General features: G+C 42.5%; 1 protein-coding gene across 8 annotated transcripts in view; it reads right to left on the bottom strand.

Moving 5' to 3' along the window:
* Positions 1-5,153: 5,153 nt before the first annotated feature.
* LOC129822117 (kin of IRRE-like protein 3) overlaps positions 5,154-27,560 on the bottom strand; it is a 219,401-nt gene continuing 196,994 nt past the window's right edge. For 2 of the 8 annotated variants that reach the window (XM_055880073.1, XM_055880075.1), the window contains exons 10-16: positions 21,874-21,974; positions 20,843-21,041; positions 19,245-19,352; positions 18,852-18,935; positions 18,448-18,563; positions 17,725-17,811; positions 5,154-12,048 (exon numbers count right to left, since the gene is read on the bottom strand). In XM_055880073.1, coding sequence (XP_055736048.1) covers positions 11,572-12,048; positions 17,725-17,811; positions 18,448-18,563; positions 18,852-18,935; positions 19,245-19,352; positions 20,843-21,041; positions 21,874-21,974 — 1,172 coding nt within the window. In that variant the 3' untranslated portion in view covers positions 5,154-11,571. The remainder of the gene's footprint in view (positions 12,049-17,724; positions 17,812-18,447; positions 18,564-18,851; positions 18,936-19,244; positions 19,353-20,842; positions 21,042-21,873; positions 21,975-27,560) is intronic. The other 6 variants (XM_055880074.1, XM_055880076.1, XM_055880078.1 and 3 more) reach the window with 4 other exon arrangements.

The raw sequence follows: 27,560 nt of genomic DNA, 5'->3' as shown, positions 1-27,560 counted from the left end.
GTCACTCTTGAACATAGTTCACATTCATAGCAGCCATGTTGTATTCCTTCTCGCATCTATGAGCTCTCCTCCTTTTACCTTTTCCCTTTGTTTGTGGACTTCAATGCACAACACATCAGCTGTATGTGACCAAGCGAAAAAACCTTTCTAAGCCAAACCATATCATAACTGCTACACACAGCCTACATTGTTGTCACCATATTAGCTAAAGTAACTTCATAGTCAACATAGCTAATATAACTAACGCGTTAGTAAACATGCTACAATCATGCAGTGACTTTACAGTGTATTTTGAGTTGGCAGTTACACCGGCCGGCCTCAGTGGCAATAAATTAGAAAAACCAAAGCTTATCCTTGAGTTGGAGGAGTTCCAGTGTTGTGTTGGATAGTCCTAGCTAGCTAGCTAACATAGCATCCCTCTGTTTGAGCAGGATGTTTGAGTAGGCTAAACTAGCTAGCTGCATTTTCTAGTTAAGTAAATTAAACTGAAAGTGGGAAAGAAATTATGAAATGTCTTTCTCTTTCTTGCTTCTCCTTTTTTTAAGCAATTAATTTGTTCATAACTGTTCAACTATTGTCTTTCTCTCTCTTTAAGTCAACAACTCACCATATTTTATGCACTGCAGTGCTTGCTGTAGCTTATGCTTTCAGTCCCAGATTAATTCTCTGATCCTTTGATTGGTTGGAAAACATGTCTGTTCATGCTCCAAGAGCTCTGATAGGTTGGAGGACATCCTCCAGAAGGTGTCATAATTATTGTTTATGGTTTATGGGGGTGAGAATCATGAGCCTCCTAGATTTTGTATTGAAGTCAATGTATCCAGAGGAGGACAGAAGCTAGCTGCTGTCCGGCTACACCATGGTGCTATCCTACAGAGTGCTGTTGAGACTACTATAGACCATTGCGAAACGGTGTGTTTTAACATTTGGTAACGTGAATATATTTAGTATAGTTTTATCTAAAAAGGATCATTTTATTTTCATGAAATTCACTGAGGAGGATGGGCCACCCCTTCCTCCTCTGAGGAGCCTTTATGCACACATACTGATGCCACACACACACATAAACACACACACACACGTTCACGCAGCACATATTCTGCTGCTACTGTCTATTAACAATATAGATAATAGACAGTAGCAGCAGGGTATGTGGTGTGTGAAAGGATGTGTGTGAGTGTGGGTGTGGCGTCAGTATGCATGCGTGCGCTTTTTATGTGTGTGTGTGGGTGTATGTGTGTTGGGGTGTCAGTGTAAGTATTGTATGTGTTAGTGTGTGGGTCCAGTGTGTGTCCATAGAGTCAGTACTAGAGAGTTTGTGCGAAAAAGGGTAAATGCAGGTAGTCACGGTAGCCATTTGATTAGCTATTTAGCAGTCTTGTTTAGTAGTCTTATGGCTTGGGGAAAGAAGCTGTTCAGGGTCCTGTTGGTTCCAGACTTGGTGCAGTGGTACCGCTTGCCATGCGGTAGCAGAGAGAACAGTCTATGGCTTGAGTGGCTGGAGTCTTTGACAATTATTTGGGCCTTCCTCTGACACTGCTTAGTATAGAGGTCCTGAATGGCAGAGAGCTTGGCCCCAGTGATATACTGGGCCGTACTCATTCCTTCTGTAATGCTTTGCGGTCAGGTGCCTTGCAGTTGCTGTACCAAGCGGTGATGCAGCCAGTCAAGATTCTCTCAATGGTACAGCTGTAGAACTTTTAATGGAGCTGAGGGCCCATGCCAAATCTTTTCAGCCTCCTGGGGGAGTTTAGGCACTGTTGTCCCCTCTTCACAACTATGTGGGTGTGTGTGTGTCCATGTTAATTTCTTAGTGATGTGGACACCGAGGAACTTGAAGCCCTCAACCAGCTCCACTACAGTACAGCCCCTTCAATGTGGAAGGGGGCATGCGCGTCCCTCTGTTTTTCTGTAGTCCACGAATGGATCCTTTACCTTGCTGACGTTGAGAGAGAGGTTGCGATCCTTGCACCATTCTGACCTCCTCCCTATAGGCTGCTTCATCGTCGTCTGTGTTCAATCCTACCACTGTCGTGTCGTCAGCAAACTTGATGATGGTGTTGGAGTCGTGTGGGGCCATGCAGTCAGGGGTGAACAGGGAGTACAGGAGGGGACTAAGCACACACCCTGGAGGGGCCCCCGTGTTGATGGTCAGCATGGGGATGTGTTGTTGCCTACCCTCACTGCCTGGGGGTGGCCTGTCAGGAGGTCCAGGAGGTGTTCAGTCCCAGTGTCCTAAGATTGGTGATGAGCTATGAGGGGACAATGGTGTTGAATGCTGAGCTGTAGTCAATGAACAGCATTCTTACATAGGTATTGTTTTGTCCAGGTGGGTGAGTATTGCTTTTCTCAAGGTGGGTCAGGGCAGTGTGGATAGCAATAGAGATTGCGTCATCTGTGGATCTGTTAGGGCGGTGTGCAAATTGGAGTGGGTCCAGGGTGTCTGGGATGATGGTGTTGATGTGAGCCATGATGACCAGCCTTTCAAAGCATTTCATGGCCATAGATATCAGTGCTACCGAGCAAGAGAAATTTAGGCAGGTTACCTTGGTGTTCTTGGGAATGGGGTCTATGGGATACGGTGGTCTGCATGAAAACAGGTCAGGGATAGGTTAAAAATGTCAGTGAAGACACTTGCCATCTGGTCAGTGCATGCTCTGAGTATGCGTCCTGGTATTCCGTCTGGCCCCACAACCTTGCCAATGTTAACCTTATTAAAGGTCTTACTCACATAGTTTATGGAGAGTGAGATCACACATTCTTCTGGAACAGCTGGTGCTATCATAAATGGTTCAGTGTTGCTTGCCTCGAAGTGAACATGGAAGGAATTTAGCTAGTCTGGTAGGCTCACGTTGTTGTGCAGCTCGCGGCTGAGTTTCCCTTTGTTGTCTGTGATAGTTTACAAGCCCTGCCATATCCGTTGAGCATCAGAGCAGGAATAGTAGGATTCGATCTAAGTCAGGTATTGATGCTTTGCCTGTTTGATGTCTTGTCGGAGGTCATACCGGGATTTATTTTAAGCGTCCCGATTAGTGTCCCGCTCCTTGAAAGCGGCAGCTCTAGCCTTTAACTCAGTGCGGATGTTGCCTGTAATCCATGTCTTCTGCTTGGGTCACTGTATGGATGACGTTGTTGATGCACTTATTAATGAAGCCGGTGACTGATGTGGTATACTCCTCAATGGTATCGGATGAATCCCGGAACATATTCCAGTCTTCGCTAGCAAAACAGTCCTGTAGTTTAGCATCTGCTTCATTGTACCACTTCCGTTTTGAGGGCGTCACTGGTACTTTCCGTTTGAGTTTCTGCATGTAAGCAGGAAGCAGGAGGATAGAGTCATGGTCTGATTTGCCAAAATAAGGGGGCGAGGGAGGGTCTTGTAGACGCTTCTGCATGTGGAGTAAAGGTGATGTAGAGTTTTGGCGCTTCTAGTCTCATCGGTGAAATGCTGGTAAAATGAGGTAAAATGGATTTCATCGTCCTTGCATTAAAATCACCAACCAAGGTGGGTCCGGAACAATGCCCGTTTGTCCTCCTTTTGCTGGTATGGGGTAAATTTAAAATGGATTTGCCATTGTCCAATTTTTCGGTTGGTTTGAACTTTGACCGTATGGAAAACTTTTGGGTTCAAAGAGAGAGAAAAAACACAGGCTGCCTATAAATCACTAATTTTATAAAAACTTTTGTTGGAGGCTTTAGATAGAGGATCCATCATTTACTAAAAGACAGATGTTGGTATAATGAGCTTTCCAGTGCAACAGCTGCCCTTAAACAAATAAGGGAGTAAGCGAGGATTTTTACAGGCAATTGCATTGAGGCTACAGCAGTGCAGGGCTTTGCCAAGTATTGACGTGTCACTCAACTCTATTCACTATCACATAAGGACACAATGAGGAAACATGTAGATGAATACTGGTCGGGCATATGTCTACAAGAATAGAATAGATATAGAGAACCAAGGTACGAGGCAGTTTTGAGAGAAGTTAAATTAATATTACTGGGTACACCCATTAAGGTTACTGGTTTGGACTTAAGAGAGGGAGAACCTTTGTTTGTGTGTGTTATTCCGATAAACAAATTCTATAAGACATAATTTGCAAATCGGACCTCACTACGCAGGCCTTCATTGTACAGTTCCCTCCCTCTCCCTCTTTCCATCTCTCTCTGCCTCCTCTCAAATGCATGTATTATCTGTCTGTAGATAATTCTGTAATGGAGTGTTTCAGCGCATCAAATGATGATTCTGCCGTCCGCACCAATTTTGGGCCTTTTGTCAAATTGGATTTCAAATCCAATTATCAGGCAAAGTAATTCACAACATAATAACCTACTGTAATCACTCATTTGGGAGGATGCAGAGTCATTTGGGAGTCATTTCGGGAACAATCCTGCATATGTGGGTCATTGGGAATAGGTGATGATGCCCTGGGAGGGTTTGAGGTGGAGTTATTCCCTTACTTTGTCTGGAAATGTAATAATTAGAGGTCAGTCAGGAACATGTGTTTAAAATGCATTGGTGAAGTAAATGAGGACGACTTCACTGTAACGTTGATATAACCAAGTATGTACCTTCTGGGTTGTATTGAATTAGTTTATTGATGTTCTAATTCATATTGTATTTTACCTACTATGCAGATGCTGTGTTAATAATCAGATATACTTTATTTCAAGAAACATTTTCAATGACAGATACTGTAGGTGTTAAATTATAAGACCACGAGAGAATTTGAGAACTTGCTGTGACATTGGCTTTGAAGGAACTTTCTTAACATGCAGGATCAACAAGTGTCTAGTTACTTATTTGATGTAGAGAAAAAACTTATTTTTCATAGCCTTTCAGGGCTCACAAAGAGAGAGAATGCTGTCTGGATTTCAGGATTTCAAGATTTCAAGACTGCAGCTAACACTGTGAGAAGGAGAATTCCTTGGTATACACATGTTATGTCTGTCGCCTCTTTCTTTCCCTACCCACATATTTGATCCTTAATGGGAATTCTACATCTGGTCAGATGGTGAGCTGATTGTAATGTTTATGAGAATTTTTCCTATTATAATCATACAGCTATGTAGACAAGCACTCACACATCAACACTAACCCTTCTCACAAAGACAAATAAACAAGCACTCTTGAAGGTGAAATGAAGACACGTTCAGACAGTTTTATATTTTTTATTATAACATTTTTTTATTCCCCAAATACACAGAGCAAAAGCATCATAGATTCACAGACCAGTACAGGTAAAATACATTTTTTTCATATTTTTTAATTTGTTTTAAATACAGAGGGCCACTGCTTGAAAATAGTGGTTTACCCAGTACAATGATCACTTTCTCTTTACATTACAGTATATACGTTGATGATTCACTTTGTACATTGACTTTTAAAACTTCCATGTCAATAGCTTTTTGTAGCATGTTATTGAAAGACTAACAAGATATTGATAGGTAGAAAAGAAAATGGAGAGTGTTGTGGCATTTACACTGTAAGTGTAGCGATTGACTGTCAGTTTTTCCAGTTTGGTTGGCATCTTCTCATGTGCACGCTCTCTTAGTGTTGGTAAAGACATCATTCGTTGCGAGAAACTATACATAACCATAAACCACCATTTTCAGGCAGAACTACATTATGACAGTGTCAGTGTTAGGCATGATATATTTCTTCATAGATTTTTTATAATATTTAATTCAGACCAAGCAAAGGTCACTGATGCAATATAGCCACAGAAATAATTTCAAAGAGAACTATCCACCAATCTGAGACTAGCTCACCCCTCTCTCCTCTACCTCAGAAACAGCCTTGTGGGATGGGGAAATTGTGGACCAAACAATGGTCATCAACACCACTGAAAAATAGAGGATTTACCTCCCTGGCTCATTGACCCTGGCAAATGGACATTGTGTTTTATCAGGGAAGTGCAGCAACCCCATGTTATCGTTGTAGGGTTATTTATTCATTTGTTTGGCCAAGGCATATTTCTACAGCATGGCAAGCACCAGCTGGTGCCAAACAAACACCCGTCCTCAGGTCAAACATGCAGACTGGTGTATGCGTACACACATGGGCTTTGATTCCCACTGCAGTGCATGTGATGAGCATGGCACAGGTGATACACAGACTCCCACGGTAGCGAGTTGGAAGTTGGGGGTTGGTAGTAGGGTAGAATGGAGGGAACCCGGTTATCACTCCCTTTTCCCTGGATAAATAACTGCAAGAAACCGGCAAATTATAATACATTATTTATATGAACAGCATGGCGTTAAATGGAAGTGTTAAATTATATGCAATGTCTAAATGTGGCTTCTCTACGGCCTCTGCATGAATCATCAGCCCTCAGGGTGGGGACAGACAGTCCATCTCAGTATGGAGAACAGTTCACAATGCATGTAGACCTATCATCTCATCATAGTAACTTTTTGTTGTTGTGACAGGTAGGCCTACATTTGCTGCAGCATAGTCTAACCTACAATAATAAACCGACTGAATGCGCATCTAATTTACCAATTTCCATCTGGCTTTCTGGCTCATCTTATTTTTTTTATTGTAAAAGAATATATTTTTTAAATTGCAGCTGCGTTTTTATAACAGCCTATCACTCGAATATCAGCAGTCTTTCTCTCTCTCCATTAGTTCCATTCAATATAGATAATCCTGTTCTAGATTGATATTTTTTTAACCTTTATTTAACTAGGCAAGTCAGTTAAAAACAAATTCTTGTTTTCAATGACGGCCTAGGAACAGTGGGTTAACTGCCTTGTTCAGAGGCAGAATGATAGATTTTTACTTTGTCAGCTCGGGATCTTGCAACCTTTCGGTTACTGGTCCAACGCTCTAACCACTAGGCTACCTGCCACCCCATATATATAGAGAGAGATATCTTAGCCTACCTCTTTCAGGTTATAAATTATATACATCATAACCCTTATATTTAGCTAGTTAATGATGGGTTATGCATAAAAAGCTTCTAACTTATAGCCTCTGTGTCTTGCGCAATACGGACATACCTGTGCTCTGCTGGCCTCTCCTTAAACAACTCTCCTTAGCTCTTGGAGTCCCATGCAGGCAAAGCAAGACTAGAATAGCTTGCTGGACAAAATAGTTTTTAGCATTTCTTATACCAATAAACTATTCGAAGAGGGATGTGAGCTCTTGCTTGATGAATGTTAAATACAGCAGCCAATATAACTTACGGGAAGTTTGAAAGAAGAGCAAACGCACGATGATGGTAGGCTATAGCAGTTATTTATTTAGGCCCATAGGCTAACCATTCAATCTTTGTGAAGAGAAGTGAAAGCCTTCTGCATCATATTTTTGTCCTATATTATTTAAGGGTGTCATTAGAATGATGACAATAAGGACAACAAAAGTTATTTCATTTAGGCTATCTGTTCAACGCGAGGAAGAAATAAACCAACAATAGAGAGAGGAAGAGGAGGTAGTCTACTAACATTATGGGAAATATTATGAAAGGTATATAAGCGTCGGCCTACTAATTATACAAATAGGTCCTATTATATTTCAAAATTATAATCAGATTCTAGCCTATACTTGTAACTTTGTAGTCCGTATGTGCTGCACCAGAATCACATTTTCCCTCCCTGCTTTATCATGATTTGAATGATGTACATAATTCTAGTCCATATAACACAGTATAATATAATACAGTACAGTAATACAGTTCACACTCAAAAAGATTAACCTACTAGAGCAAGTTTAATTTATTTACCCAAGAGAGCATATAGCTAGCTACATCTATTGGCTTTTATTTTTTGCTGTCGTGCGTATCATGTACTCTATGTATTGGATATCGGCACAATCATTTAGACTTTTTTTGGCCTTGGGCTCATTAAATGTATTTAATGTATGGCTCATCAGGCTCAGGTAGCATCAGGCTTGAATTTTTGATCAAAGCTCTAGTCAAATCCAGACATAGGCCTATTTATATGATTTATAATGCTTTTGAATGACACTTCCGACTTTGGCGGGAAATACTGGGTTACCCGGGAGAAAAGTGATTTATTCTCGGGATGGAACATATGTAAAATACCGGGAAGATATTCAACCCTAGTTGGTAGAGTGGCATTTAAATTATTAATCCATCCAGTTTGCTGGTCACACAAAGAGAGATGTTATAAAATCTAAAACACATTGCGTGTTTGGAGTTGCTGCACTGCGGCCCGAGTCAGTTGGTATTATTCTAACCCATCAGTAAGACAATGCTGTATCTGGGAACTGAAGCACGTGGAAGAGAGTCTCTTTTCTCTAGGGACATACTAGCTCCTATCTCACCCCATGAACAGTTCCCGTGCCAAACCCTAGAGCCAAACTGCTTTGACCGTGTGACTGTGTGAGAGAGACTGCCACAAAGAGATTAAAAACTGCTCACACAAATCACTTGTTTGCAAAGACAAGCTTGGTTGGAGATGTCAATGAATGTTGAGAGAGAAAAAAAGGGACAGATAATTGATTGTCTGTCTGTACAATATTGATGGCATAGGGATTTGATTTGCCCTAATATACTGAAAACTGACTGAGAAAAGAAATTACAGCAAAATTATATACAGAGAGCATTTGAGATTTATATACAATGTTCTAAGCGGCAAGCTGGACTATCAGCATTGAAACAGACCTTTTTGTGTTTAAGCCGCACAATGGGCGCCAATCCATTTGTAAAATTAGAGTCAAACCACCACCACTCATGTAGAAAAGCCCATTGAAATGCCTTGAATATAATCACATGTAAAGTGATTACAGCAACAACTTTCTCATTTGTCGAAGGTACAGTCTAACTCTTACAAAGGATTTAACATTTTCAGCAAGACAACACAAGTGAAGGACTAGTTAATACATTTGATATCTATTCCATTGGCCGAGTAGTCCCGCAGTGGAAGACTAATGCAAAATGATGAGATACGAGAGGACTGTTTTAGATTTGAAAAACAGGAAATTACATTACATTGCAACTCGGTGTCCACTGTATTGCGGTAAAACTGGAACATTGTTTTTCTGGCATTAGGCAACATTTTACCCTTCTCTAATGCTTTATCTAATACCGATCAAACTGATGTTAGAAAGGGCCTCCCGGGTGGCGCAGTGGTCTAGGGCACTGCATCGCAGTGCTAACTGGGCCACCAGAGTCTCTGGGTTCGCGCCCAGGCTCTGTCGCAGCCGGCCGCGACCGGGAGGTCCATGGGGCGACGCACAATTGGCATAGCGTCGTCCGGGGTAGGGAGGGTTTGGCCGGTAGGGATATCCTTGTCTCATCGCGCTCCAGCGACTCCTGTGGCGGGCCGGGCGCAGTGCGCGCCAACCAAGGGGGGCCAGGTACACGGTGTTTCCTCCGACACATTGGTGCGGCTGGCTTCCGGGTTGGAGGCGCGCTGTGTTAAGAAGCAGTACGGCTGGTTGGGTTGTGCTTCGGAGGACGCATGGCTTTCGACCTTCGTCTCTCCCGTGCCCGTACGGGAGTTGTAGCGATGAGACAGGGTAGTAATTACTAGCGATTGGATACCACGAAAAATTGGGGAGAAAATGGGATAAAAAAAAATAAAAAAAAATAAAAAAAACTGATGTTAGAAAGCAGGGTCTGTCTGTCCAGACCTAGAAGCCACCCACAGGCAAACAGGTTTTATAGGCTTTTGAAGACTAACTGATGATGTAACATTTGATGTAGTTGCGAAGGTAAATTGCAGACGAGTAATATAATGTAACTAACTGACACTCCAAGAACTGCGTTTGAGAATGAATGTACATCTGCCGCACCCACTTAAGACCTCCACAATGGAGGACTCGTAAGTCTTGTACTGTATGGTAGTTCAGGCCTGGCTGTATGGTGCGTGGTGATATGTAGCGTGGTGGCAAAATGATGTACTGTATATTTTAGTCATTATCACCAACACCACCACATTGATTATCGCACCCAATAGAATGTGCTGTTCTAGTTTAACATTACCGTGGTTGGTCGTGTCTTGTGTAGTACTACTTGTCCTGTATGTGACATGTCCTGTGTTTCATGTGACCGTGTTGCCCTCCACAGCAGGCTAGCTAGCAGAGAGGAGGCATTGTGGATCTACCATACAAGTGCTTTGTCTGTATCCGTGATGGGATTTGTTTCTGTGTTTCCCTAATCTCTCAAATACAATGACAACAATGATAATGGTGAAAAAAGTGAAATTCCATATCTGGCATGTACAATACACTCACTTAAAACAGTCAGTGTTTATACAGTAGTCTCACAGCAGCCAAATGAACAAAATACCAGAAATCAAAACAACAATTTACATCACATATTCCTATCCATTTCCTTCGATGAGCAGCTAGATCACAGTAGGTATACAGTCTGGATTGACTGAGCTCCCGTATTAACATGGTATTGGGAAAGCCACATGATGAAAAGCTCTGATACACAATCTTTACATTTGGTTCCGCAGGCAGCATCCTATCATGTGGACATGGCTGATGATATAAAGCAGTTAGTATGGGAGACTTCACATTACATGGGTACGGCAGACATTATAGTCAGTCAGCTATGCTCTCCTCCATTTGAGCTGGCATGGTGCCGAGAGGTTGACTGAGGAACCAGCCCCCTACTTTACATTAGAACACACCCCATTCTGCTTCTGAATGTAAAAGTTTGTCTCCTGAAATGTCTCTTGGTATTTCAAATAGTCCTCAAAACAAGTGAAATCAAGCATTTGAGTAAAAATAAAGAATGCTGAATAAAAGATGCGTAATGTACACTGATATTATTCCTTTATCTCAGAGTGACAATCTGTGAAACGACAACTCAGGCTTTCCGGTTGAGATCACGGGCCTCCTTATCTTTAGAGTTCTGAGGGCCGGGAACCCCGGGGAAAAGACTGCCTTTGGTTAATTGTTTGGCAAGTCTGGACACATTTTGAGAGTCCTACTCCACCTACACAAGGGATGAAGTTGGATCAGCCAAACTTAACATTGTGTGTGAGGGGAGGCTGGGGGGGAAGGGTATAAGAGAGAGGAGAAGCTTTGACATTTAACACACATTCACAGTTGTGCTTAGAACTATAACAGAGCAGCAGAATATTGGCTTACACATACCAAGTGATGGGTGACTTTTGCCACCCATGTGAGAGTAGTCCCGCTTTGTTTTAAAGACAACTTGCTAGCCCCCGGCCACAGCATTTGGTTATTTTGCTCCCTTATATGGGATCCTATTTCCATTGTCTATCAGTGCCACAACCACCTTAACACTTGAGTTGTGTCCATGTTGGCAAAAGAGCTCTATGTGGCACAGTGACTGTATGTTTATGGTTTATGGGCCTTTATTTACTAATTGAAGAACTGGACAACAGGAGTTGGTTTCTGATGAGCTTAGGATGGGATGTGGGGGGAATGCCAGGTTGTTGAAACACTGGTTGGAACACAGAGAATTCTGAACAAGTCCAATGTGAGTTAAAGCCACCGATTTCAAGGCTTCTCACCAACACATCATGTGCTTTGAAACGTAGGTCCCTTTTCAGGAAGCTGTATGTTTCCCATAGTTCCAATCCACGGCTGGATACCCCAGGACAGGCAGGCCCTCTCTGGCGGTCAGGTCAGACGTGGGTCTGCATGCGCTTCTGGAGGGGCCGTGTGAGGTCTGAGTTCTGGGAGGAGGACTGGGAGTAGTGGGATGAGGAGGAGGCGGAGGCGGAGGCCTTGCTGTCCTTGTCGAACTGCACGTAGCCGTCCTGCTTGCTGTAGCTGCTGACGCTGCTGTCGCACTGCGTGTCGATGAAGGAGCTGGAGTCGCTGAGTGATCCTCTCTGGAACTCCCTCTCACACAGCTCGATGGAACTGCTGCCCATGCCCAGCACGAAGCGCTGGCTGTAGTCATACAGGCGGTTTGGCCCGGCACCTAGGGTGGAGTAGATGTTGGTGAAGGACATGCCCGTGGGTACCCGCTGCTTGCCCCCGGTGGTGGCAGCGGTGGGATTCCGCATCTCTGTAGTCTGGTTACCTTGAAGGGTGATGGTGGGGGTGGAGTGGTGCTCCTTGAAGGTGTTGACACTGTAGTATCCGTTGGTGGGGTCCTTCAGGAGGCAATATGGGAGAGAAGATAATATAAGAGGAGAAGAGGAGAGGAGAGGAGGAGATGAGAAAGTTAAAGTAGTTGAATTAGTTTTATCATTGTCAATTTTGAAAAATTACCCCACTGGGTATGCCTTGTTGGCAAAGCACAATAGACGACAAGAAAATATTTTTCGAAGTGAGGCAGAAGTCTGAAAAGCAATACATCTCTGGAGGGAAACAGACTAAAGTAAGTCATCCCATCGTTTATATGTATTTATTCTTCTCAAAGCTTAAACAGTGTCAAGGTCAAACTGGCTCTAATTACCATTCAAATTGGCATATAAATAAGGAAACAGGCTGCTGCTGCATGTGTCAGGTCTGAACTGGGAAAAATAGTAGCTAAAGCTCAATATTATGATTTAGTCTTCTTTTGCATAAACCTCTACAATCATGTTACTTGCTAATTAACAGGCCTTGATGATTCACAGTTTGGCAGCCAACAAGTCCTCCCAAAGTTCACTAATACCCAGTTTAATTGGGCCCAAAACGGTTTGTGAAAACAAAGTCTTGAATTTGATGTATGCAAAAATAAATGACTTGTGTGGAGCCATGGCTGCCGTGCCAAGGTTGCTATTGTCACACAGCTCTTGGCTCTTGCCTCGACGATGCTGTTGCTAAGAAGCAGCCGTGACAAGGCTGTGAGAATGAACGTGAATGTCAAACCCAACGAGCACAATGCCGCCATGGTTGCAGTGCCGAGGTTGCTGTTGTCACACAGCTCCTGGCTCTTGCCTCGACGATGCTGTTGCTAAGAAGCAGCTGTGACAAGGCTGTGAGAATGAACGCGAATGTCAAACCCAACGAGAACAATGCTGGATCCCAGAGGAGCCATGCTAATCATGGCGAAATGGCACAGCTATGACAACCTGAGAGAATCCTCATTATGAGTGTCATTATCAGACTTTGTGTCCCCTTATCTGGTGTCTGGTTCCCAGTAATCTCCTCCCATACACACACTCATCAGTGTGGATCAAAAGAGCCAGGTCCAATGGGAACAGGTATGCAGACAGAACACCAGATGAATACTCTTGTGTACTGGGTGAACAATCATCTGTACAATGGCATAAATAAACAGGACCACCATTTTGTTTTCAGCTCTTGATTCGTTTTTGCGTTTTGTGGGGTGAGTCTGAATTGGACATCACCCATAGTGAGTTGTTTGTTCCACAGTCTAATGATATTATCTGTGTGTCTCGTTTGAAGGAGGTTCTTATTTCAATATTTATTTCTTCAGAAGGATTATGCCATATCTCCCACACTGTAGATGTGCTAAACTCTGCATGCAGAGTGAGGTAATGATGAATTGAACAGCACAGTGCTAGTCTAATTGAGGAATTTGCATATCTAAGAACCAGGGGGCCTCTTGTTAAAAGACCCCATACTGACTCTTGGCCTGTCTGTTTTAACTATAGCTTCCGCAACTGCCTTATAGTCCACTCCAAGTGAGTGTTTATGTTGAAATAACAAGAACTGGTGTCATGCGTGAGACGGGTCTGGAACAAAAGCAGTGCAGGTACTGTCTATTCATAGGCTTACTGCTCATTATCAACATAGAAAGGTACAGGATAGCCACCTTTATATTATACAGAGGGAACGTTTAATACTTGTTGCTTGTACAGTAGGTCCAGACAGGTATAGTGTGCTGGATTTTGTGAGTCTGTTATAGTGCTATTAACACACAGTAATGTATCTGTTGTCAGAGTGTTGGCAAATTAAAAGCTTCTCCTTTGCGAGGCACAGACTCACCAAGTCCTCCAAACTGTATCAAAAGTAGCAGTAATGGGGCTTCTCTGGCATAACAAGTATTGTTGATTGAGCATACTGCAATTCTAGCACTTAATTTTTGTCACATTAAGAGCTCTTTCATTGCAGTGAAAATATGACGAAGGCAATTAACGCGTTGAATTATAAATTATTAGTTTTGGTTGAATGCAATGGCTCTGGAAATTTATTTTCACTTTTAAGTGATTTGATTGCAGAAATAGTGAACTCTCATTACGAAAGTTTAACACTGATTCTGCTTTGCCGAAGTGTGACTAATGAATATTACAATGCATCATACGACTCTCTATCTGGTGAAGAAAAACGTTCTGAATGTATTTTTCCAAACCATCCATCAGTGATTACAAATGTCATTTTACAATGCACATGCATACAGTTAAAGTTGAAAGTTTACATACACCTTAGCCAAATTCATTTAAACTCAGTTTTTCTCAATTCCTGACATTTAATCCAAGTAAAAATTCCCTGACTTGGGTCAGTTAGGATCAATACTTAATTTTAAGAATGTGAAATGTCAGAATAATAGTAGAGAGAATGATTTATATCAACTTTTATTTATTTTACCACATTCCCAGTGGGTCAGAGGTTTACTTACACTCAATTAGTATTTGGTAGCATTGCCTTTAAATTGTTTAACTTGGGTCAAATGTTTTGGGTAGCTGGGTGAATAAATTGGGTGAATTTTGGCCAATTCCTCCTGACAAAGCTGGTGTAACTGAGTCAGGTTTGTAGGCCTCCTTGCACATACACACTTTTTCAGTTATGCCCACACATTTTCTATAGGATTGAGGTCAGGGCTTTGTGATGGCCACTCCAATACCTTGACTTTGTTGTCCTTGAGCCATTTTGTCACAACTTTAGAAGTATGCTTGTTGCCCATGGCCGAACGGCATGGGCAAGATGCAGTAGATGGTATTGAGTACAGTATATACATATGAGATGAGTAATGTAGGGTATGTAAACATTATATAAAAGTGGCATTGTTTAAAGTGGCTAGTGATACATTTATTACATCCAATCTTTGATTATTAAAGTGGCTAGAGATTTGAGTCAGTATGTTGGCAGCAGCCACTCAATGTTAGTGATGGCTGTTTAACAGTCTGATTGATGTCCTTGAGATAGAAGCTGTTTTTCAGTCTCTCGGTCCCAGCTTTGATGCACCTGTACTGACCTCGCCTTCTGGATGATAGCGGGGTGAACAGGCAGTGGCTCGGGTGGTTGTTGTCCTTGATGATCATTTTGGCCTTCCTGTGACATCGGGTGGTGTAGGTGTCCTGGAGGGCAGGTAATTTGCTCCCGGTGTTGCGTTGTGCAGACCTCACTACCCTCTGGAGAGCCTTACGGTTGTGGGCGGAGCAGTTGCCGTACCAGGCGGTGATACAGCCCGACAGGATGCTCTCAATTGTGCATCTGTAAAAGTTTGTGATTGTTTTTGGTGACAAGCCGAATTTCTTCAGCCTCCTGAGGTTGAAGAGGCGCTGCTGCGCCTTCTTCACCACGCTGTCTGTGTGGGTGGACCATTTCAGTTTGTCCGTGATGTGTACGCCGAGGAACTTAAAACTTTCCACCTTCTCCACTACTGTCCCGTCGATGTGGATGGGGGGTGCTCCCTCTGCTGTTTCCTGAAGTCCACGATCATCTTCTTTGTTTTGTTGATGTTGAGTGTGAGGTTGTTTTCCTGACACCACACTCCGAGGGCCCTCACCTCCTCCCTGTAGGGCGTATCATCGTTGTTGGTAATCAAGCCTACCACTGTAGTGTCGTCTGCAAACTTGATGATTGACTTGGAGGCGTGCATGGCCACGCAGTCATGGATGAACAGGGAGTACAGGAGAGGGCTGAGAACGCACCCTTGTGTGGCACCAGTGTTGAGGATCAGCGGGGTGGAGATGTTGTTTCCACCTGGGGGCGGCACCACCTGGGGGCGGCACATCAGGAAGTCCAGGACCCATTTGCACAGGCCGGGGTCGAGACCCAGGGTCTCGAGCTTAATGATGAGTTTGGAGGGTACTATGGTGTTAAATGCTGAGTTGTAATCGATGAACAGCATTCTTAGATAGGTATTCCTCTTTTCCAGATGGGTTAGGGCAGTGTGCAGTGTGATTGCGTCGTCTGTGGAACTATTGGGGCGGTAAGCAAATTGGAGTGGGTCTAGGGTGTCAGGTAGGGTGGAGGTGATATGGTCCTTGATTAGTCTCTCAAAGCACTTCATGATGACAGAAGTGAGTGCTATGGGGCGATAGTCATTTAGCTCAGTTACCTTAGCTTTCTTGGGAACAAGAACAATGGTGGCCCTCTTGAAGCATGTGGGAACAGCAGACTGGGATAAGGATTGATTGAATATGTCCGTAAACACACCAGCCAGCTGGTCTGCGCATGCTCTGAGGACGCGGCTAGGGATGCCTACTGGGCCGGCAGCCTTGTGAGGGTTAACATGTTTAAATGTTTTACTCACGTTGGCTGCAGTGAAGGAGAACCCGCAGGATTTGGTAGCGGGCCGTGTCGGTGGCACTGTATTGTCCTCAAAGCGAGCAAAGAAGTTGTTTAGTTTGTCTGGGAGCAAGCACCCCCGCAAGATGCTGCCAACCCCGTGCTTCTCGTTTGCGATTGTGTTTTTCATCTTGCAAGTCTCCTCCTTTTTCCTCCAAACATAACGATGATCATTATGGCCAAACAGTTCTATTTTTGTTTCCTCAGATCAGAGGACATTGCTCCAAAAAGTATGATCTTTGTCCCCATGTGCAGTTGCAAACCGTAGTCTGGCTTTTTTATGGCGGTTTTGGAGCAGTGGCTTCTTCCTTGCTGAGTGGCCTTTCAGGTTATGTCGATATAGGACTCATTTGACTGTGGATATAGATACTTTTGTACCTGTTTACTCCAGCATCTTCACAATGTCCTTTGCTGTTGTTCTAGGATTGATTTGCACTTTTCGCACCAAAGTACGTTCATCTCTAGGAGACAGAACGCGTCTCCTTCCTGAGCGTTATGACGGCTGCGTGGTCCCATGGTATTTATACTTGCGTACTATTGTTTGTACAGATGAACGTGGTACCCTCAGGCATTTGGAAATTGCTCCCAAGGATAAACCAGACTTGTGGAGGTCTACAATACTTTTTCTGAGGTCTTGGCTGATTTCTTTTGATTTTCCCATGATGTTAAGCAAAGAGGCTCTGTGTTTGAAGGTAGGCCTTGAAATACATCCACAGGTACAACTCCAATTGACTCAAATGATGTCAATTAGCCTATCAGAAGCTTCTAAAGCCATGACATCATTTTCTGGAATTTTCCAAGCTGTTTAATGGCACAGTCAACTTAGTTTATGTAAAATACTGACCCACTGGAATTGTGATACAGTGAATTATAAGTGAAATAGTCTGTCTGTTAACAATTGTTGGAAACATGACTTGTGTCATGCACAAAGTAGATGTCCTAACCGACTTGCCAAAACTATAGTTTGTTAATAAGAAATGTGTGGAGTGTTTGAAAAACAAGTTTTAATGACTCCAACCTAAGTGTATTTAAACTTTTGACTTCAACTTAGCTTTATGCTTGCTGTATGGTTTTCATTCGAAGTTATTGGTAACTGGTAGTGCCAGTGTACTCTGCATTCTAAAACATGGCTCCTTCACTTTGAACCTCTAGGGCCATACACATCCTGATTCCTAATACACCACCGTGGATGACCCCTTAATTAAACTTTAATTCGATACATTTGACCCCTGGCCTTATTTAGCCAATGTGGAAGGAAATTGTCCTGTTGAAGATCAACCTTTTGCCTGCCTCCTCCTGTCTTTCTCCTTATCCACCTCTATCTCCTTCCGTCCTCCCTCCATCATCCATGTTCCTGGACCTACCTTGATATGCTGGTACTCTTTCTCATCCTCTTGCAGCACCTCTAGCTGCTTCAGCACTGACTCCTGCTGGAACTCCCCGCGTTCTACCTGCATATAGACAAGGCACGTTTAGAAACATGATGTTATCAAAACAGTCAGCATGCAGGGATATCACTTTCGAAAAATTCTGTAATAATTTTCAGACACATTTCAACTTCACTCGGGCGTGTAACTATAAATAATGTATCCATGAATCTCATTAGAGAAATGCAGATATGTAAGGTATCATATGCAGACCCATGAACTCCAATGAAGTGTTAATAATATAATCAAAGGCACCTTGCTGAAACCATAGCCCTGCTCTCATGGGCCTTTTCAAAGCGCAGAACTTATGTAATTCCAAAGAATTAGGCTGGGTTTTTTAATAGACAGACATAGGGCACAATTAAAAAAGCTACGCCTTACTGTGGCCTTTTCCCTCACAGGGAGAAATAACGTGCGCCAGTTCTTTAGATATAGGCCAACAGAGTGCATTGATCACAGTGAATATACAGTACATCTACACACCTCAGTGCTGTTCCATTATTCAGCAGGTTGCTTTTGTGCCCTAGTGAAGTGCTATTAATGCTATCCCAGAGATAATTAGCATTCATTATCTGTGAGTATAAAGAGGGCTGCAGGGGACAGGGTTTTCTGTTGTTTTCACGTTGGGTACAGAAGTGGAAATGGTGGTAGGACACTCACACTCACCATCAGTTGCTTCATGGCGGTGTGCTCCTCATTTTCCCGTGCCGCGTTGTGGTCTTTGTGTACAATCTCCACTCGGATGTCGTTCTTGGCCGACACCACCCCTTTCAGATCTGTTGGAAACAATAGTAAGTTACAGCTCAAGATGCTGAGACACACAATATTCACAGAGACATTGCACTTTCCCCCAATAGCTTCAATACACTGGACTTCAAATCCTCCTGGCATGGCTTTTGAAAGTAGTGTCCCCTTCCCCAACAGTACAGAGCAAGAGATTACGTTTCTTTTGTTTTGTTGTCAAGATAAGATTATTTTCTACGTACATAAGCACATCTCACACTGGCCTTGCGGTGGCTCATTTAGAAAAATGCGGTTCATACTATCATATAACAAAGTCTTACTTTCTGTCTTAATTTTGCTTGCAAGTTCTCTCTGGTGAGCACAGATGGAGACGGGTAGTGAGGGCATTACCAGGTGCGCTTCCTCTGTGGTATACAACAACAACATGCTGAATGCTAGTAAAAGGTCCCACACAGGGACTCACGCACGCAGCAGCACAGTTTTGGAAAAGCGCAATGGCTGACTGTTTCTAACCTGAGGCACTGTTAGGGATGGAGTTTTGAATTTGAACGTTAGACAGGATGGAAGTAGCTGTAGCTTGCAATAAATAGTCAGGTAAGTTATACTGCTCAATTATGAGACATGAGCCCTCACACCCTGTCTATCTCTTGCTGAGGACCTTGCCTCATTTTGCTTTGGCATGCAGTGGGTGGCACAGGTACGGGGATACGTACTTCTCTGAGAGCGGGTACAACAGAAAGCTCCGATGGTCCCTATGAGGACGATGAAAGCCACCAAGGCCCCAACTGCCACCCCGATTATGACCGCCACCGGGAGAGACTCTGTGGATATCAAAACATTCCCTTCTACAATAACACATTGCAAATACAACCAGTACACTACACACATATAAAGTATACATAGATACAAACATATAAAACAAGGACCAAAGTTCAAACAATTACATTGTAAAATAATAAAGACATTACTTTGTTTTACAAATACACACATCGCAATAACATATCAATAATAAATACTTTTCCAAATGTTTTGATGGCCAACATAAGAAATATCTATATAAGGGTGATAGAAAACATGATTTGTATTTTAACATATGTCTTATTACAGTGCTGATTTCTTCCATTCACATTTAATTCATACTCACAAAAGTGGCTGACAGTTTTTTCATTGAGTGGATAAATAGCAACAGGGCTGTGAGTTGAGTCAGCCTAATCCTTAAAGGAATAATTTGAGATTTTGGCAATAAAGCCCTTTATCTACTTCCCCAGAGTCAGATACATTTTTATGTCTCTCCGTGGTTTGAAGGAAGAAGCGAAACTACTAACTAGTGTTAGCGCAATGACTGGAAATCTATGGGAACAGCTAGTATGCTCCTGTAGATTTCAGTTATTGTGCTAACGCTACACTAGTTAGCATTGGCTCGCGAAACTACCTCTAACTTCCTTCATACTGGACAGAGACATACAAATGGTATCTATGAATTCATCAGACTCTGGAGAAGTAGCTAAATGACTTTATTGTCAACATCTCAAAGTATCCCTTTAAAGTATCTATGCGTGGTCTGATTCCACTGTTATAATGAAGACTTAGACATCCACCTAAATGAATTACCTCCCCACACTTTAAACAAACGCCACACAATAGATAGCCTTTTCCCCAGCATTAACGTCTATTTAATTTCTTAATTAATCAATGTCCATTTCATATAACCCAGCAATACAGCATAATTTATGGGGAGTGAATAAAAACAAAACTTCCCCAATGAAAAGACAGAGCAACACGTCCAGCTATGAAACCCAGCCAATCAAATACACACTTTTAATAATAAAGCATTGGTATAAACAAAGCCATAGTGGAATATTTCTGTTGTCATGTGGTATGACTACTGATGTGCTATGACTATGAATCTGCACTTGAGTTGAACAATATCTTAACTCGCTAATTAATTAGCTACAAATTACTCACACTGTAAATGAATATACAAAATGAGTGCAGTAACTACAAATGCATTGGCTGTTTATATCATACTGTATCTATCCAATTTCAACAGTCTGGGTCATCCTATTGTCCTAAAGTGAAATAATGAAAGTGTTGTTAAATCAGACACTGCAAAAAATTTCACTCAAACGAGATAGGTGTTGTCAGCACCTGAACACTGTATGGTGTATTGCGGTTCATTGTGGTTTGTGGCTGATAATGACAATGGTTGGTTCAACACTTGTAAACCTATCAAATCCACTGACACACACCCTCTCTAGATGACACACACATTTTCTACAGAAGGTAGAACCTGTTGAACCTTGGCTCCCACCTTGTTCCTTGAGACGGATGATCTCCGTGTCAGACCCAAAGCTGTTCCAGGCTGTGCAGTTGTAGATGGTCTGGAAGTCTGCAGGGACGATGTTACTCATGGTCAGAGTAGAGATGACCCCTTCCTCGGTGCTGACCGTCTCCACTGTGTAGCGGCCAGATGTCCCTGACTCCAGCACTGTCTCCTTCCATGACCAGGCCTGTAAGGGAATCAAAAGGTAAACACGAGGGGGGAGGAGTTCCCCATCTTTCACTGGGTGATCTGAAGCAAGAAGTACTGTTCTAATTGACAACAATTGATTGCTGACAAATAAAATGAATTGCAAGCCCTTTTCTAGTTGTTCAAACATATTCATAAGCATGGAAGCAAATTTATGTTATTTATGTTGGATAAATATTCATGCTACCTCTTTAGACCCTCCCATCAAATCAACAGCATATTAATTATGCAGCAAGTTAATGCCAATTATCAACACACAAAACATTCATTTGTAGATTGCAATTATGCCAAAACACACACACTCACATGTGTACTCTCACACACACACACACACACACACACACACACACACACACACACACACACACACACACACACACACACACACACACACACACACACACACACACACACACACACACACACACACACACACACACACAGTTAATGGAACAAGAGAGGGCTCTGAGAGAGTAGGCTGTTTATCTAAGGGCCATAAATCTTAATGGGATCTGTGGTAACAGAGCATCAGCATGCATTACATTAGAAATTAAGGGTGTAAGCTTGCCATGCTTCATGCCCTCCCATTCATACAAAATCAAGCAGTTAGAATACTATTATATTCATTAAACTGATATATTTCTCAGTTGTATTGCATGTTAACTTAGATGGTTTAATGAAATGCTGATAATGCAACGAGCCCTGTCAGGGCACCATGGCTGTAATGCGACTCATATACCATGCAATGCTGTGGCCAGTAGAGATAAGTAAAAGAGATGGATATTGAAGGAAGTGGTGTTGGTGTTACTCACAATGCGGTCTGGAGGTGGAGTGCTCCGGATGAAGCACTTGATCTCGCCCTTCTCCCCATGGAGAGCCTGATGTGTCTGGGTACTAGAGATGGTGGGTGGGCCTGTAAAGAGGGCACAGAGGATAATTTATCGACACTGTACCATGAAGGCCTATAGAGAGGGCACAGAGGAGAACATATCAACACTGTACCATGAAGGCCTATAGAGAGGTCATAGAGGAGAACATATCAACACTGTACCATGAAGGCCAATCACAAACCCACACATTACCACAATCAACTACTGCCAGATTCCTGTGGGTTCAGGTTCATGCCATGTAACACTGGTTCAATCAGGTTGTGCTGCATTCAATTAAGCGGTAGACTGCATTCTTTCACATAGTAAATCCTACTTCCAATTTCCAACTGACTCGGAATGCCGGCGCTGAGGATTGCATTGGGGTTTGATGCGAACATCTCATCCAACCTCCACAATATCACCAAGGGCATGTTAGGGCTGTATGAAGGGCATCCGTGTGGGCCCAAAATGTTATGGTGCTCTTGATTTCTCCCACTGTGATAAGGGTCATGGTGGCGAGTGGAGAGGCATATCTATGGGCATAATCATGATGAGAGAAATGTCATTGCGGAGAGATAACACTCCTTCCTCCCTGTGTCTCTGCACATTCAATTTAGATCGCCAGAGCCTTGCACTTTGACCCACAGAGATTCCATCCATTGGATAACCTCCAGTCCTCCCAACAAGACAACAGAGGAAGCAGTCTATCAGATTAAATGGCCAGTTTTTTTTGTGATTTATGATGTCATTTTTCAAAACTCTGGACACAAAACTCACAACCAATGATCAAAATGCAAATTTTTCAAAACTCTAACACTTTTTCCAATTGCTTGGATACAATCCACATAAAGCTAAGATCATTTGTTCATTGAACTAAAATCACCTGTTCAAAATGACACAACTTAACATCAAAGTACTATCATTTCAAAATGAAATTCACACATTACATCTGAGATGACTGCCTATTCATTTCATTACAATGATCTAACTATCAATTGATACAACTGCTCAAAAGGATAAGTAACTGTTGCATTACTCTTAATTACTCTGCACACCACTGTTTTAAACAGCTGTTATTTGAGCATTTGTGGCCTTTCTGTTAGCTTGAATGAGTCTGGACATTCTCCTCTGACCTCTCTCATTAACAAGGTGTTTTGCCCACAGAACTGCCGCTCACTGAATGTGTTTTGTTTATCGCACAATTCTCTATAAACTCTAGAGACTGTAGTGCATAAAAATCCCAGGAAGGCAGCTGTTTCTGAGATGCTGGAATCACAATGTGTGGCATCAACAATCATACCACGGTCAAAGTTGCTTAGATTACGCATCTTGCCCATTCTAATGTTTGGTCGAACAACAACTAAAGCTCTCTACTCTATATACTCTATATATTGAGTTGCAGGCAGCCACATGATTCGCTGTTCGATTGTAACCTTCCTTGATGGGCTAAATCTGGTCTGTAGAGCTGATGGCATGACCAATGTCATTGTGTGGGATATGTCAGGTTCCACTATGCTCAAATGGTACAAGCATGGTTTCAGGCCCATCCACAATTTACCACCCTGTACTTACCCCCGTACTCTCCTTTCTTAAAACCCGATTGAGGAATTTTTCTCCACATGGAGGTGGAAGGTATATGATAGGCGCTCTCACGAACAAGCCACCCTTCTCCAGGCCATGGATGACGCATGCAATGACATCACGGCAGACCAGTGTCAGGCCTGGATTCGCCATGCCGAAGATTCTTCCCAAGATGTTTGGCTAATGAAAACATCCATTGTGATGTGGATGAGAACCTGTGGCCAAATCCACAAGACAGGGTTGATGGAAATATAGAAGTACAATCGTTTTTTTCTTTTTTTGTAGCTAAATATATATTTTTTGATTCAAAGAAACCTGTGAGTGATTTTATTGTATTTCATCAATATATTTCAGATTTTGTTCAATGATTCCACTGTGTCTGTAGTATTCTGTTTACTAGTCCTTTTACACTGATGTATTTACGTGTTGTACCATAATGTATCACATATTTTGTACTACAATATTTAATGATTGTATGAACAACTACACAGTGAAACTATCGTTATCTTGTGTGTGGGTGATCTAAATTAATGTTCCTATGGTATTTCATGATACATTTGTTATTTGAACCAACGATTCTGCAAGTGCAAGCTTTCTTTAAAGATATGAATGCACAATGCAATGTTTTGAACATTGGGCAGCCTGTGTTACAAGTGATGACCGTTTTGAGTTTTGTGTCTAGAGTTTTGAAAAATGACCACGAGGTTCTGAAATTAGTGTCAAAGGAATTGTAGAAAACTGTAAGTATAGAGTAGTGGGGAAACAACTTGATTAGTAAGAAGGTGAGCTTCCTGCCAACTCCCCTCCAACCTGTTCCCTGGCATCTCTTTGCATGTACATAATTGCAGTTTATTACCTGTCTCTTATTAAAATAAATTAGCATTTTAATGAGATTCTGGCAGATGGTCTCGGTATGCCACTTCATGCAGGAAACTGGGAGTTTGGTTGCTGATTCTGCGGAATGATTGCGGCAAACAAACAGCACTGCATTGAGCACTATGTCCCAACACCAATGTCTTAGTAGCCTATGGTGGACTGGCATGGGGGCCCGGTCTGTGTGGACCTGTGCAGATGTGTCAGTGTAGTTGTATGCATAAGAATGTGTGTGTGTGTGTGTATGGCTGGAATGGGCTCCTGTGGTAAACACACTCAGATCTATTCCTCCCGGGCTGCCCAAGGCGAGTGCTGGTGGCTCGGGAGAATCTGCTCTGTGGATCAGGGCTGCAAATGAGGTATATAATTAGATGGTTTTATCTCCCTGCCTCAGACTGCTGGGGTGTGGTGGATCCTCCAGAGGAAAGGGAGGAGTGTGTGTGTGTGTGTGTGTGTGTGTGTGTGTGTGTGTGTGTGTGTGTGTGTGTGTGTGTGTGTGTGTGTGTGTGTGTGTGTGTGTGTGTGTGTGTGTGTGTGTGTGTGTGTGTGTGTGTGTGTGTGTGTGTGCAGACTATCTGATCAGAGAGAGAGGGAGCTGGTGGGTGGTGTGAGTGCTCCAACTGTCAGTGGACACAGTCGATATGGTCAGAGATTTTTTTTAGAGTATGAAATGGGCTGCCTCAAAATCTGATTCTTTATTATTCTTTGTTCATCACCTTGTCGTAAGAGCCTACGTCAAAGACCGGGCCTTGCATTTGCAAACAGAGTCGGAAGTATAGTCTGAGCTTTGAAAAGGTGTGTCCTTTTGTGCTTCCTTGCAGCAGCTCATTTCAAAGCACCTCAGAGATGTTGTATTCTATTACAATCTCTGTCACACCCATTTGAATGGTATTTCTCAACTGAATTATTAATTTGTGCTGGTTTCTTTAAGCTCTGTCTTGGCACTTGGAGAAGGAATGAAATGCTAATTTATTGAGCATATAAAGACTATGTCTGGCAGAGAAAAATATAACTACAACAACAAGATGCCCCGTGGGAGACTAGAAGGCACATTGGCCCACTTTCTCCATTAATGTGTTAATGCGCTCCCTCTCCCTGGGCTGCCTAACATCTGATTAGGCAGACAGACAGACAGACAGACAGACAGACAGACAGACAGACAGACAGACAGACAGACAGACAGACAGACAGACAGACAGACAGACAGACAGACAGACAGACAGACAGACAGGAACACACACCTAGCAAGACGTACACAAGATGGACAGACTCATACCTCTACGAACAAACACTCGTTCAAATATAATATGTCCAAGTTCATTGATAGGGACACAAACACATGTAGGCTACAAATCTCAAGCAAAAATTCAACCATATACCTACTAGTTTTCTCTGTGTGTGTATATTGCACAAGGATGCATTGAACACACGGTCAGAAAACAAGCATAATACAATATCTTCACTCAAACAAATATTGAAGCTCAGACTGACTGTGTGAGGTTGTTAAACTAGAGCGAGCAATACGTATCCATTAGTGACTTCAACATAAACTGCCTCCCCTGCTAGCTATTTGATTATAATTAAATTACACTAGTCCCCAGGGAAGGAGAGGATTCTCTTGTCTGTGTTTCTGCGCAGTGGGAGTCGTTGACATGCAACGGAAGAAAGAACATATTGACAAATCCTAAACACATGCATTTCAATTGTTTGTGTAAAATGATCCAGGCATAAGCGACGGGAAACAAATAGCAAAACATGCAAACACATACACACACACTCCCTCACACCGTGCATATACTCAGTCTTTCTGAGACACGATCAAGGCATCTCCCAAAATGCACGGTCATCAGTCATGCCCTCCTTTCACTGTCAGATCCAATAGGATCCTATTGGATGTCAAAGACTGCAGGTTGATGAGGGCTGAGGAGGATACAGCTTCATCTGCCATAAAGAAGACAACTTAAAACAATCAAGCAGCAAACCATGCTGCCACTTCAAACACTCTGTGCTTCCTCGGCTTGACAATCTGATTCGCTGAGAGGACTGGGCAGGTTAGAAATGTGAACATTTCGACTGAGGACCCATTGTGTGGTTTTAAGAAAGCGTTGATTTCAATTATTCAGACTGTAACAAAGAATTTGGCTTTTTAATATCAGAGACCGATCCAGGCCGTGAGGCAAGAGAGGCAGAAGAACAGGCGAACATAAACAAATAAAAGAGAAGTAAACACCACTAAAGAAGCGCATACCGCTTGACTGAAGTTTGCAGACCAAGCAAACATTTTCCGCTTTGTGTTATTTTTCCCAATGTGTGTTCTATGAGTTATGTTATCACTATTATTATTAAAGCAATGCATCTTCTCTTTGTATCGTGTTGTATACAGAAGTAACGCAATCCCCATAGATCGTTGTACATGAAAGAAATAACAATTCAATTGGAAAAATAAACTTGAACAGAGATTTTGTTTACTAGTCCAGACAGTAAAAAGGATGCTGGGATAAAACAAAACTGTTAAGATGTAAATTAGGAATGACTTTGCTCCATACTATTGGAGCTCTGATCTTGAACAGAACTAGGCTATTGATAGAAAAGGGGCTCATAGCACACACTAGTGGATGTAATCCAATGACGAAAGGGCATTTGGATGCCATTCTCTCTGATGCTCAGCTACTGCACAAGTTTCAAAAGAAGCAACAACGCTGCTAACAACAGACATTGTACGATTGCATTCAAGATATCCAATATATTGTTGAGGACAATACCTCACCAACATCCTTTTGTTCTTTACTTCAATCTACCACCCATGCAAATGGACATGGTGAGAAAAAGCCCTTTAAAGAACGTGTAAATTATGCGACTGAAAGCTGCTGCAACACTAATGCACGCTCTGTGAATACCAAGCGGTGTTAATGAAGTCATTTGCCTGTGAGTTGCGGGGTCTCCCACCATTCCATTGCTAGGCATTCATTAGTCAGTCACGGCCTGAAAACGCCAACCTCCCTCTCCCCGACTCCTATAGAATCTAATCAGCATTAAAGCACATTTCCTGTGTTTAAGGAATATAATGCAATATGCTGGATGTGCTAGCTATATTATCCATCCATCCCTGTGTCTTTCTAAGGACTGATGAAACATAATGGAAAATAAAATGTCAAGGAAATACATTTTCATGCATC

Source organism: Salvelinus fontinalis, chromosome 24 (genome assembly GCF_029448725.1).
Source record: "Salvelinus fontinalis isolate EN_2023a chromosome 24, ASM2944872v1, whole genome shotgun sequence".
NCBI lineage: Eukaryota > Metazoa > Chordata > Actinopteri > Salmoniformes > Salmonidae > Salvelinus > Salvelinus fontinalis.
Note: the sequence above shows the minus strand (reverse complement) of the source record. Positions and strands in the feature narration are given on the sequence as shown.